General features: G+C 39.3%; 1 protein-coding gene across 6 annotated transcripts in view; it reads right to left on the bottom strand.

Moving 5' to 3' along the window:
* LOC126354139 (neurofibromin) overlaps window positions 1–14088 on the bottom strand; it is a 447919-nt gene that overhangs the window by 113605 nt on the left and 320226 nt on the right. For all 6 annotated transcript variants that reach the window (XM_050003542.1, XM_050003568.1, XM_050003586.1 and 3 more), the window contains one exon: window positions 3659–3746. In XM_050003542.1, the coding sequence (XP_049859499.1) occupies window positions 3659–3746 (88 nt within the window). The remainder of the gene's footprint in view (window positions 1–3658; window positions 3747–14088) is intronic.

Genomic DNA, 14088 nt, shown 5'->3' with positions numbered 1-14088 from the left:
ACGTAAAAGTGGGGTTATACTGTTTTACTGTGCACATTGATACAGGTAACAGTGCCAGTCCTGCAACAAGCAGCCAATGCTGCCTTCCTCTCATGCTCCTCCAGACCTAATGTAGGGCAATGTTTGCCTCCTGCCATTCCCAACAACCACCACAGAAATCGCCAACTTATTGTGGTTGTGGACCAACAAAACTGCTGCTGAGGTCCCCATGTAATCCATTAAGTAAAGATTTTATATACCAGAGTAGCTTCTGCCAGTTTAGCAAAACAAAATGTCTTTTGGATAAATCTTTAATGTGATGTATCACTGAAACTGCATATTTTCGTAATAATCAAGCGTAAATATGAAAACTTTCAACTACAGCACTTGTTAGCCACATGAGCAATGACATCAAGGTAGTGGCTGCCTGCTTTGCTTCTATCAGTCAGTTGCAGAACAAGACACTTGATCTCATCAGCTAATCATATCACAGAACACTATGCATGCAACAAGATTAAAATAATGATGGTTAATGTCTCATATTGAAGGTATTTTAAATCTCTCTCTCTGCAACTACAAAAAATGTGTATTTTGTTACCAAATATGTTTCGTTTTATTGAAACAAAACATTATCAATGGTGCTCGCTTTCCAGATCAAAAAACGGTTTGTTACTTATGGTATTTTATGTCTGATTTTTGCTCACATCAGGAAATGGCACCTGCTTGCATGTTTTCAAGGTATTCCTTCATTAGCCACTGTTGATTTCAGCCTAAATCCACACTGCTTTCCAGAACTATGCACTTCTTGATGTAAAATGCAACACAATGCACTACCACAAAGCAATTTGGGATTAGACGCATTTCCTAGTTTGGGGGAAAGAAAGGAATACACCTAAAGCATGCAAGCAAATAGTGTTTCCTGATGTGAGTGAAAATCGGACATAAAATACTGATCTGGAAAGCAAGCCACATTTACATATCTTCCATTACAGACCACTGATGATGTTTTATTCCAATAAAACATGTATGATGGCAAAATATGCATTTTCTTATAGATGGATTTAATATACCATCAGTATTTACACAGTAACTATGGAAAATATGGCCACACAAATTAAGTTAATGTATAAAATTAATATATAAACAGTATTATGCCTCCACAAATTGTGGTTACACAGGTCACTAATAACACAGCTCACAAGCAACAATGACATATTCTTGCTTGTCAAAAATATTTGGATGTTTATTTCTGCATATGCCACATTTTCTATTGCTTATGTGGGGCTCTTAAAATTGCCTCTGTCCTACAGCACTGCTGATTTCCAATTTTGGCTATGACATTAATCTGAAGTTGTACAATTTCTGCCAATTCAGCTGTAGGAAGCTTAAGGGACAACATATTTTTCACTCAGTATGCTTATACTGTCAGTGCTGTAAGACTTGTAAATTGTAGGAATTGATAATGGAGGCAAATTACAGCTATGAGTCAGCTGAGAAACACTAATGTAAAATTTTTAAACAACTTACAGGAATTCATCCAGGTAATATTAACAGCGACCGCTGATATTTCGGCGGGGTGTGCTCCTGCTGTTAACATTACCTGGCTGAATACCCGTAAGTTGTTTGAAAATTGTATATGCCAGGAGAAACTCAGGTGTCACTAATCTAAACGTCTGCAGTACCCAAATGGTTCACACAGACTATGTGACACTCATTTTAAGTTAATAGTGATTCATGAAGCAGAGGCCACAACAAATTGTGTAGCAGGAAGAAAATTTGGTGTCATCAAAGTGAATAGCCGTAGGTGGTGTCAGATAAAAAATAAATTAAAGAATGTCAGTTTTGCATACTAGAGAGACCAAAGCAGAGACTTCATGATTTGGAACAGCAGGTTGTTCAGGCATGAAAGAGAAACACAATGAACGTGTTCCAATTAGTCAAGAAATTATTCAAATGATGTCACTGATAATAAAGAACAATTTTTCAACTGCGCGCATCGCAGAATTCAAAGCAAGTACTAGCTGGAATGTGAGGATAACAAATTGAAATGGCTTACATTACGATGCAAAATTTCACTATATCAGTGACTTCCCATAGTGTATGACAAAAAAAAAATTGCATATAAGTGTCATATATTCAATCTTAGCAAATGGATTGACTATTTGCTATGTCATATGCACATCGCTGATTAGACATCTGCTTATTTTGATATCCTGTCAAATGTTACTGTTGATGAGAAGGACAATAAAAATATAAGGACCTCTGGCAATGAAAAGTCCAGAATAATGGCAATGCTGAGTTGGCTAGCAGATGGAAGGAAGCTCTTCCCAATGTGATTCTTTGCAAGAAAATGATAATGAATGAAAAATGGCGTGCAGTGCTTATGTTTAGATGCTGAAAAGGGATGGATGACAAATGATCTGATGCTAGATTGCTTGCAGATTATTTGGAACAGAATACAAGGCTCTTTGCTTAACAGAAGTAAAACGTTAGTGCTGAATTATTTTGGGGACACCTCACCGAGGAAGTTCAGGATTTGATAGCAAAGAACAACGTAGACCTGGTGATAATTCCCGGCGACATGACCTCACCACTTAAATTAATGGATGTTGAGAATTGATCTTTCAAGGTCCACCTGCAACAGATTTACAGCAAGTGGCTTCTTCTAGGAGATTGTGCTCTCACTCCAAGGGGGAAGTTAAAGGACCCTCGGTATCCATACTGGGCCAGTGGATCCTTTCTGTCTGGGGCAGAATCTCAAGTGAATCTATTATGAAAGGATTCCAAAATTACTGCATACCATATGCTATGGATGGCTCAGAAGATGACATACTATGGGAGGAGAGTCAAGAAGGAAGAAATGACAGTAGGATTATGAATGAAGATTGTGTTATAGTGATGAAGGTAATGAAACATATCAATCCAACAGATATAGTAAGCTAAAAAAGGAAGTGAAAATAAAAATGAAGGTAAATCATTTCTTTTTGTTTATCTTATTTCTTCTTTTACTATCAAAATAATCATTAAATGGAAAAAGCTCAGAATAGTTAAATGTTAACTTTTTAAGGAAGTTAATTTATATTATTAAAACAGTTTGTAATTTTGTTTAGCCACACAATGTTGAAAATAAAATTTTTCCAAGGAGCCTTTTTTTTTCTAAAGAGAGAGAGAGAGAGAGAGAGAGAGAGAGAGAGAGAGAGAGAGAGAGAGAGAGAGAGAGAGAGAGAGAGGGAGAGAGGGTCATATTATATTCAGAGTCGTCTTATACTCAGATAAATTTCAAATATCTTTAATCCCTAATTATTCAGTACCATACTGTGTACATTCTCAGTCTCTATAATTGTAGTTTTGGGACTGATGTATCATCTTGAAGAGATTTAACAGTGTGTCTGAACTCATACTGAATTTTTGTTGGTGGTAAGTTGTTGAAAACCAGTAATTTGAAGAAGCATTGGTATTATATTTTATTCTTTTGAACAAAATACGCACAACAACACTACTTTAAAGATACGTGTAAGCAAAATATTTAATAGGTTTAGTTGATATTTGTTATTGCACAGTATATACCAGCAAAGGAAAAACAAAATTTCATTCATGTCAATGGTTAGAGGGAAGCTGTAACAAAATAAATGCAAAATACAAACAACTATCAGTGAAGGGTAACAGTTCTGCAAAATACCTTTGAAACTGAGACCAACAGCATGATCTAGCTGCTTGAAATGCCACTCCAACGGCTCTCTTGTAGACATCATAACCTGCTCCAAAGACTGAAACAGATTTTCAAAAAGAAGGTTCAATCCACATGTCTCTTTTATAATGTATTTATTTTTACATTCTGTCCTAAACACTAAGACACCCAAACCCAAACACATGACTGCTTCTAGAATTTGCCACAAATAAATTAGTTTACTTAAAAAGTCAAACTAAAATACTTTTTTTCAAACACGGATTAACAATACAGCTAAAGAAGTGGTCAAATTGACCACTCTAAAATTTTATCTGGCTATAACAACAATATCTTTTTGTAAAGCTTCAGAATTTTGTAACTTTTATTTTTTTTGCAACCAGACTGCACTGCAGAAATTACTGGCATGTAACTATTACAGTTTACTTTTTTGTGGTGTCATTCTTAATAAAGGCTTCACAGAGTTCTTACCATGTCAGATATGTATAATATACAGTTATGTTTGATAAAATGAAAATATTGTCCTATGCATCTACCTACTGGGATTCAGTCATCAAAGGTGTTGAGATTGGAATATGTAGCAGGAACTTTAACAGGGACACCCTTAGCGGAGCAAGGAAATGGGCACTTCATGGTGAAAGCAAGAGAGAAATCAACAAGCATCCATCAGCTAATGAAATCAGCATTGCTACCAATGTTCTTTAGCCACAGACGTTGACAAATATCTGGTAGAAGTTCCATGATTTCGAGGTGTCTCCATGACATAATTTGACCAACTAGTAACTGATAGCCTACAGAAATCTTCTGACAATGATGACAGAAGAAGCTGTTGAAAGCTCGAGTCTGAATACAAATCTGTTGTGGCAAGAACTCTGTGAATCATTTATACAAGATCGGTATCTAGGGACCATGGCACTAGTAATTTTGACTATTTAATGTTTCTTTATTGGTGTCCGAAGGCACAGCAGGTGCTCAGTTGTAATGCACGACTGTGAGAATGCATGCTAAAGCTTCTTAACTGATTACTGCATCACAGCGATCAGATGTGCAGTCGCCATTGTGCTGAATGCCTCTACACAGAATATTAGAACTAGATTCTACATATAAAAGGAAGACTGACAGTGTACATTTTATTACTGGCAATGTACTATATTTTACTACTTGACAACAGTGAGTATGACAATTTTTATGCCAATTGGCGACATAGGTTTTAAATCGCCATCTAAGTTCATTTAAGTGTATTTTGACACCTGATGATGCGCCGAAGACTGAAACTGGTTAATAAAGAAGTGTTTATTATCAGCTCTTCTTGGTGAACTATAACATTTTGTTAAATATTTACGAGCTGTTGGGACCCATCTTCACAAAAAAAGAAAAGTAAATTTTCATGTACGGAAGTAATGGAATACTTAGAAAATCTTCAGTGCTTTTCAGAACAAGAATCTAAAGGAAGTAAAACTGAAACATAAGTAGAAACTAGCAATGATGATTACTCTCCAGATTGTGCTGAATCAAAGAAAAGTAGTTGAAATGTATCTGGAGAAACTACAGCAATTTCTGTTGCAGCTGCAAGACAAACACCTCTGCCTAAACCAGCCTATCATTCAGAAAAGGGATACAATCGATACAACTGAGTAAGACAAGGTGGAAGAGGTGAGTTTCAGTTACTATCACCACTTTTTTTTAGGCCATTTGTAATTCAGAAAAGATAGGACAGAATGTGTGACTTTGGATCATATCTTGAATGCATCAGCATAGACTACAAGCAAAAGACAAACACTGCATGTGAAGAGAAACATCAAAATTCACAGTTGTGTTAGTTCTTGGTAACTGCTTGTGGATGACAGGATGGTAAAATACATAAAGCTGTGTACAATAACAAAAGCCCATAAGTAACTTGAAGACAATAGCTGGAGTATACTCTTTCTGAGCTATGTACATTCAATGCAGTTTGTATGTCCATGAATGTGTGTGTGTGTGTGTGTGTGTGTGTGTGTGTGTGTGTGTGAGTGAGTGAGTGAGTGAGTGAGAGAGAGAGAGAGAGAGAGAGAGAGAGAGAGAGTGCGCGCATGCAGGTGAACAAAATTTGATAGCTTGTGGACAAAAAGCTGGGAATGGCAGTTCTTCTACAATACAGTGTCAAGAAATAGATTTTGAGACAAAGCATAATGAGTCATGAAGAACTCATGGTCACAACGGCCAGTTGCAAATTTACACACTGCACTGTTAGCAAGTCAGATAAATGGGTATCAGTTTTTGTTTAGCAGTGGATGTAGGTACCAAATATCTTCTGAACCGATTTCCATACCTGTGAAAGGATGAACACTGACCATTTCATTCCTTAGCAGAGGAAGGAATACAACAAATAACTTTTCCACATGTTTGAATCTGGCTAAAAAATTGAAGAGTGAAGATACAAGTCCAGTTGTTACAGTGAACCATTTGAGAAGAGTGACACAAACACCTGTAAGAATGTTGAAAGCGCCATTACGTTCAACCACTGTGATGAAGCAGGAAGACACAATCTTGTCCATTCATCAAGGATAGAAAAATGAAAAAATGTCATTGTTCTCAGTACACTTCATTCAACTTCAGAAGTTGGAAATGATGCAAATTGTTTTCCAGAAAATGTCGAATTTTATTATAAGAAAAAATTTGTATAGATATGCTGGCCCAGATGGCAAAAAAGTATTCTGTTACAGCTGTTTCACTTAAATGGTCAGTACAAATTTTATACAGTATGTCAGACTTCACTGGAACAAATGCATGGATTCTTTACATAGCAGTTACAGGGAAAGTTATCAGCTACAAGCAGTTTCTGTAGCATCTCAGAGAAGAACTAAGACATGAATATGTGGAAAGCAGATGCCAAAGAGTATTTCCTACAATCAGCAGTGGTAAAATAATGAAGAGAAACAGGCAAATAATAAATGCAGAAGGCAGTGGAGAATGTCAAAATGCAAGAACAAAGACATCTGTAGAAAACCTGTATGTGGAAAATATGAAAGTACTCTCAAAGAGATCCTGCGTTCGGGACTCATTTCATGATAAATCACAATTTTACTCTCTATAGCATTCTTCTCCAAAAATGAATCAAATCACAAACAAAAAGGTTAACTACAACTGAAACTAATTTGTGACTGCAATTTGATAGTTCTCTTCATTAACAAAGTTTTTTGCCATGTGACAATGAACTGAAATAGAAAAATTGGTAGCTCTGCCAATGCAGTGAATATGACTGCTGCCAAGGGTTTAGATATACAAAAAATACCATGCTTCTAGTATTAATAAGAAATGAGGGCATGGTTTTATTTTTCTTCCTTGTTTAGAAAAATCCCAAAATAAATGCTCAAACACCAGTATCTTGGACTAATTATCGACAGGCAAGTTGCCGAAGTGGCGTCAACTCGAAAGACTTAAACCTGGTGAACGGTCTACCCAGCGGGAGGCCCTAGCCACATGGCATTTCCATTCCATTTTTAATTATTTGGCATGATATTTATTGATACTGTGAGAAAATAAATGTAATTACAACATAAGAAAACCATTTACAGGGATGAACGTCAGGTACATTGTGTAGTAATTTCGTTACAGGCTAAAACAGCATTACCCCAGATCATGTAATAATAATATGTGATTTGGGGTATTATGACCAAATGGCATAAGTACACATATTCTATTAGTTCATTCCTTCACTTGTTGTATCCCTATAACATCTCAATCTGTTTTCTATTGAGTTTGATGTTATTAGCATGCCAAGCTAACAACAGTTAATTACTGCATGTGCACTCATGTTTCACCATGATGATTAATGCCCTGCTGGGATTTTGCACCATAAGTAACATCATTGACCGAAGATGTAAAGTAGATGCCCCGTCATAAAATTGCATCCAAAACAACATCAGAGTATCTCAGAAACAGTCACCACATTTTTCTTCAGTATGTTGTGAAAAGAGGTAGAGGTGTAGAGGTAGAGATGTAGAGGTAGAGGTGTAGAGGTGTAGAGGTAGAGGTGTAGAGGTAGAGGTGTAGAGGTAGAGGTGTAGAGGTAGAGGTGTAGAGGTAGAGGTAGAGGTATAGAGGTAGAGGTATAGAGGTAGAGGTGTAGAGGTAGAGGTGTAGAGGTAGAGGTGTAGAGGTAGAGGTGTAGAGGTAGAGGTGTAGAGGTAGAGGTGTAGAGGTAGAGGTGTAGAGGTAGAGGTGGAGGTGTAGAGGTAGAGGTGTAGAGAGGTAGAGGTGTAGAGAGGTAGAGGTGTAGAGAGGTAGAGGTGTAGAGAGGTAGAGGTGTAGAGAGGTAGAGGTGTAGAGAGGTAGAGGTGTAGAGAGGTAGAGGTGTAGAGAGGTAGAGGTGTAGAGAGGTAGAGGTGTAGAGAGGTAGAGGTGTAGAGAGGTAGAGGTAGAGGTGTAGAGGTAGAGGTGTAGAGGTAGAGGTGTAGAGAGGTAGAGGTGTAGAGAGGTAGAGGTGTAGAGAGGTAGAGGTGTAGAGAGGTAGAGGTGTAGAGAGGTAGAGGTGTAGAGAGGTAGAGGTGTAGAGAGGTAGAGGTGTAGAGAGGTAGAGGTGTAGAGAGGTAGAGGTGTAGAGAGGTAGAGGTGTAGAGAGGTAGAGGTGTAGAGAGGTAGAGGTGTAGAGAGGTAGAGGTGTAGAGAGGTAGAGGTGTAGAGAGGTAGAGGTGTAGAGAGGTAGAGGTAGAGGTGTAGAGGTAGAGGTAGAGGTGTAGAGGTAGAGGTGTAGAGGTAGAGGTGTAGAGGTAGAGGTGTAGAGGTAGAGGTGTAGAGGTAGAGGTGTATAGGTAGAGGTGTAGAGGTAGAGGTGTAGAGGTAGAGGTGGAGGTGGAGGTGTAGAGGTGGAGGTGTAGAGTTGGAGGTGTAGAGGTAGAGGTGTAGAGGTAGAGGTGTAGAGGTAGAGGTGTAGAGGTAGAGGTAGAGGTAGAGGTAGAGGTAGAGGTGCACAAAAAATGAAACCCTCCACCAACAAAGCAAACTAAATTTGGAGAATATTTAAAGACAAAACAAACAAATACAGCGATGTGTTTGACATTGATTTACCAGAAAGTAACAATGGCAGAAATGATGACACATTGAAAGCATTGGGTACTAAATTAAATGATTAGTGTCAGCCCCCTTAGCTGATTGGTTGGTGCATCTGAATGCCAGATGGCGGGCCTGGGTTCGATTCCTGGCTGGATCAGAGATTTTCTCTGCTTAGGGACTGGGTGTTGTATTGTCCTCATCATCACTGACACACAAGTAACCCAATACAGTGTCAACTGAAAAGACTTGCAACTCGGCGGCTGAACGTCCCCATGTGGGAACTCTTAGCCATCAATTCCACACAATCATTTCTTTTTCAATTAGTTCCTCATAGTGACAGAAAATACTATACTTACTAATACACAACTAATTACACATGCATTTGATTTGTCTCAGTACATTCAGCGTGCTCTAAGAACAGACATGAGTTTAAAAAAATACAAAACCTAAAGAGTTTACCAGGTTATCAGGTAACAGAAATGGTGATATTGCTCGTTATGGTGGTGTTTCTAATAGAGGTTAATGTATTACACTGACCTGATTGAGCTACTCTTTAGCTATATCCATAATCAGTCAATTGCTAAGCAAATGATGTCTAATTACAGACACATTTCACTCCTTGCATTCTTTTCAGAAGTGTCTGAAGGAGTGGCTTATGACAGAAGTTTAACTGAGCATAACTTATGAACTGCCTCTCAATTTCTATGCAGGATTCTACACAGAGGAAGTCATACAAAACATCATAAATGAATTGCTGGCAAAGTTAAGCAAGAAAATTTGTTCTGTTGATACATACTGTGTTACTTACAAAAGCCTTTTGTTATGTGGAGCACAAAATTCTACTTCTCAAATTAAAATGTTGTGGCAACAAATCATCCTTTTTGCATTAATGGAATCTCACCTTCAATAAAGAAAGCAGAGGTTCACATTAACAAATTGTCTTACAGAAATATTGGCCCTAGAATAGCAGAACAGAACACAAGGATCAGAACAGGATCTGACTTTGTTCCTAACTGCATCAATAACCTATCAATGACTGTACAGGGCAGCTCAAAAACTGCAATGTTTCCTGATAGGTGAACTGGCCTACGATTGGTCTGCAGCAAAGCATTTAAGTTTTATCTCACAAAAACTCATATTAAATAATTACAAGCACATAAAAAATGACCTACTTGTACCATAGACATTACTGGTCACACAATAAATCAAACACTTTGTGTAAAATTCCTTGGGGTCCAGCTGGCTAACAATTTAAAAAGGAGTCAACAGTAAGATAAATAAATCAAGAAGTGCAGGTCAACGTGTTGTGCTCTTTCAAATATCTTGTTGTGATGAACTGAATACAAGAGGGTTGGGTTATTCCGAATATTTTCCCTACCTATTGTTTTGTGGCATTATTTCTGGGAAAATGCATCTAAAGAAATTAAAGCACAGATGCTGAGTCGCAGATGGGACAATAAAAAACTGTCACAAATATAGCTTTCGGCCAGTGAGGCCTTCATCAAAATTAGGAGACAGACCCTCACACACACACACACACACACACACACACACACACACACACACATACACACTAACACAAATGCAACACACACATCACTGCAGTCTCAAATAAATGACAGCACAAGTGCATGATGGGCGTAACAGGGCTGGGTGCGGGTAAGGAGGAGGCTGGGGTGGGGTAGGGGGGGGGGGGGGGGGAATAGAAGGGTAGGTGTGGCGGACAGTGATGTGATGTTGGGGAGTGCACAGGGACAAGGTGGAAGGAGAGCAGGGCAGCTATGTGCAGTCAGGAGATTAGACGGAGGCAGCAGAGAGGTGGGAAGGGTGGCGATTGCAGAAATGGAGAGAAGTAAAAAGATTGGGTGTGATGGTGGAATGGGAACAGAGAAAGAGCTGGATGGGAAAGGACAATGTTGTTTCTTGGTGGCCATTCATGCAGACAGACAACTTCCAGGTTACCATGCTCACATGTAATTCAGCACAGTGGTAGTAGCTCAGCATGTAGATCACATGAGTGGTTTCACAAGTAGCCCTGCCTTTGATGGGATAGGTGATGTTTGTGACCGGACTGGAGTAGGTGATGGTCAGAGGATATATGGGACAGGTCTTGCATCTAGGCCTATTACAGGGGTATGAGCCATGAGGTAAAGGGTTGGGAGCAGGGATTGTGTAGGGATGGACGATTATATTGTGTAGGTTCAGTGGAAAACACAATACCACTGTGGGAGGAGTGGGAAGGATAGTAGGCAAGACATTTCTCGTTGCAGGGCACAATGAGAAGTAGTTGAAAACCTGACGGAGAATATAATTCAAATGCTCCAGTCCTGGGTGGTACTGAGTTACAAGGGGAATGCTTCTCTGTGGCCAGAAAGTGAGGCTTTGTGAGGTGGTGGGAGACTGGAAAGATAAGTCATGGGAGATTTGTTTTTGGACAAGGTCGGGAGGAGTGTGTGTGTGTGTGTGTGTGTGTGTGTGTGTGTGTGTGTGTGTGTGTGTTTGCGTGTGTCTGTCATCTAATTTTGACGAAGGCCTTACTGGCTGAAAACTATATTTGTGACAGTCTTTTTATTGTGCCCATCTGCTGCGACTCAGCAACTTCGCTACATGAAGGGTAGCAACTTTTCTTTTCATAATATTGTTAATTCCATCCTGGATTTTCCATTGTTTGATAAACTAATTAAAGTATTTATTCAGCAGAAGTGAGCAGTAAGAATATTCTCTGAAGCAGAAAACTACCCATCTTGCAGGTGTCTCTTTAAGGTTCTTGAAATTTTTACTCTCTCCACCCAACACATTCACTCGTTAATGGTCCCTGTTGCCGATAATAAAAATTAATTTCAAGCAAATTGTGATTTGCATAACCATAACACAGGACAAAAATGCTGACTTGACCTTCTTGCCTAGAGTCAGAGTGGAGTTGTGTACTCTAATCTTGAAACTTGCAGACGGTGTTGATTTATACCATAGGCTTTGTTTATAAAGGGTTTTTTGAAATTCCATCCCTAAGGGGGTAAAATAGGGGATGAAAGTTTTTATGAAAATACATCACTGTTAAGGCAATTTTTAGCCTACACCAACGAAAATTCATGTTTGGTGTCTTGGTCAGAAATAAAGACTTCTGTGTTCAAGCATTTTTGGAAATTTAACCCATATGAGGGTAAAAACAGTAGGTGAAAATTGTTTTTGAAAATAAATCAGTATTGAAGAAAGACAAATCCATGAAAAATTGCTATTTGACATCTCTGTGTATTTCAGTGGCTTTGGAAACTCAACCCCTATTTGGCTTATATTCATTGTGCCTATCTACCGGCACTTTCCCGCCTGGTAAGTCTTGGTAGATAAGCACAATGAATAAAACACACACACAGAATTTCTAGCTTTCGCAACCGACGGTTGCTTCTTCAGGAAAGAGGGAAGGAGAGGGAAAGACGAAAGGATGTGGGTTTTAAGGGAGAGGGTAAGGAGTCATTCCAATCCCGGGAGCGGAAAGACTTACCTTAGGGGGAAAAAAGGACAGATGCACACTCGCACACACACACACACACACACACACACACACACACACACACACACACATATCCATCCGCACATACACAGACACAAGCACACATTTGTTTTTAATATATATGATGTAAATAAAATAGAAAGAAACTTCCACATGGGAAAAATATATTAAAAACAAAGATTCTAAGACTTACCAAGTGGGAAAGCACTGGTAGACAGGCACAATAAATAAAACACACAAACACACACACAGAATTTCTAGCTTTCGCAACCGACGGTTGCTTCTTCAGGAAAGAGGGAAAGACGAAAGGATGTGGGTTTTAAGGGAGAGGGTAAGGAGTCATTCCAATCCCGGGAGCGGAAAGACTTCCCTTAGGGGGGAAAAAAAGGACAAGTGTACACTCGCGCGCACACACGCACACACACACACACACACACACACACACACACATATCCATCCATACATACACAGACACAAGCAGACATATAATGTCTGCTAATATAATATGTCTGTGTATGTATGGATGGATATGTGTGTGTGTGTGTGTGTGTGTGTGTGTGTGTGTGTGTGTGTGCGCGCGCGCGCGCGAGTATATACCTATCCTTTTGTCTGCTAATATAATATGTCTGCTTGTGTCTGTGTATGTATGGATGGATATGTGTGTGTGTGTGTGTGTGTGTGTGTGTGTGTGTGTGTGTGTGTGTGTGCGCGCGCGCGAGTATATACCTATCCTTTTTTCCCCCTAAGGTAAGTTTTTCCGCTCCCGGGATTGATATATATATTAAAAACAAAGATTTCCCCCTAAGGTAAGTCTTTCCGCTCCCAGGATTGGAATGACTCCTTACCCTCTCCCTTAAAACCCACATCCTTTCATCTTTCATTTTCCTTCCCTCTTTCCTGACGAAGCAGCCGCCGGTTGCGAAATCTCAAATTCTGTGTGTGTGTTTGTCTGTTTTATTCATTGTGCCTATCTACCGGCGCTTTCCCGCTTGGTAAGTCTTGGAATCTTTGTTTTTAATATATTTTTCTCATGTGGAAGTTTCTTTCTATTTTATATATATTCCACGTGGGAAATATATATCTAAAAACAAAGTTGTAAATAAAACAGAAAGAAACTTCCACATGGGAAAAATATATTAAAAATAAAGATTCCAAGACTTACCAAGCGGGAAAGCGCCGGCAGACAGGCACATGAACAAAACACACAAACACACACACAGAATTACGAGCTTTCGCAACTGGCAGTTGCTTCGTCAGGAAGGAAGGAAGGAGAGGGAAAAATGAAAGGGTGTGGGTTTTAAGGGAGAGGGTAAGGAGTCATTCCAATCCCGGGAGCGGAAAGACTTCCCTTAGGGGAAAAAAAGGACAGGTGTACACTCGCACACACACACACACATATCCATCCGCACATACACAGACACAAGCAGACATATTTAAAGGCAAATATGTCTGCTTGTGTCTGTGTATGTGCGGATGGATATGTGTGTGTGTGTGCGAGTGTACACCTGTCCTTTTTTTCCCCTAAGGGAAGTCTTTCCGCTCCCGGGATTGGAATGACTCCTTACCCTCTCCCTTAAAACCCACACCCTTTCATTTTTCCCTCTCCTTCCTTCCTTCCTGACGAAGCAACTGCCAGTTGCGAAAGCTCGTAATTCTGTGTGTGTGTTTGTGTGTTTTGTTCATGTGCCTGTCTGCCGGCGCTTTCCCGCTTGGTAAGTCTTGGAATCTTTATTTTTAATATAAAAACAAAGTTGATGTGACTTACCAAACAAAAGCGCTGGCAGGTCAATAGATACACAAACAAGCACAAACATACACACAAAATTCAAGCTTTCGCAACCAACGGTTGTTTCCTCAGAAAAGAGGGAAGGAGAGGGAAAGACGA

The sequence above is a fragment of the Schistocerca gregaria genome, chromosome 1 (genome assembly GCF_023897955.1).
Source record: "Schistocerca gregaria isolate iqSchGreg1 chromosome 1, iqSchGreg1.2, whole genome shotgun sequence".
NCBI classification, from domain to species: domain Eukaryota; kingdom Metazoa; phylum Arthropoda; class Insecta; order Orthoptera; family Acrididae; genus Schistocerca; species Schistocerca gregaria.
Note: the sequence above shows the minus strand (reverse complement) of the source record. Positions and strands in the feature narration are given on the sequence as shown.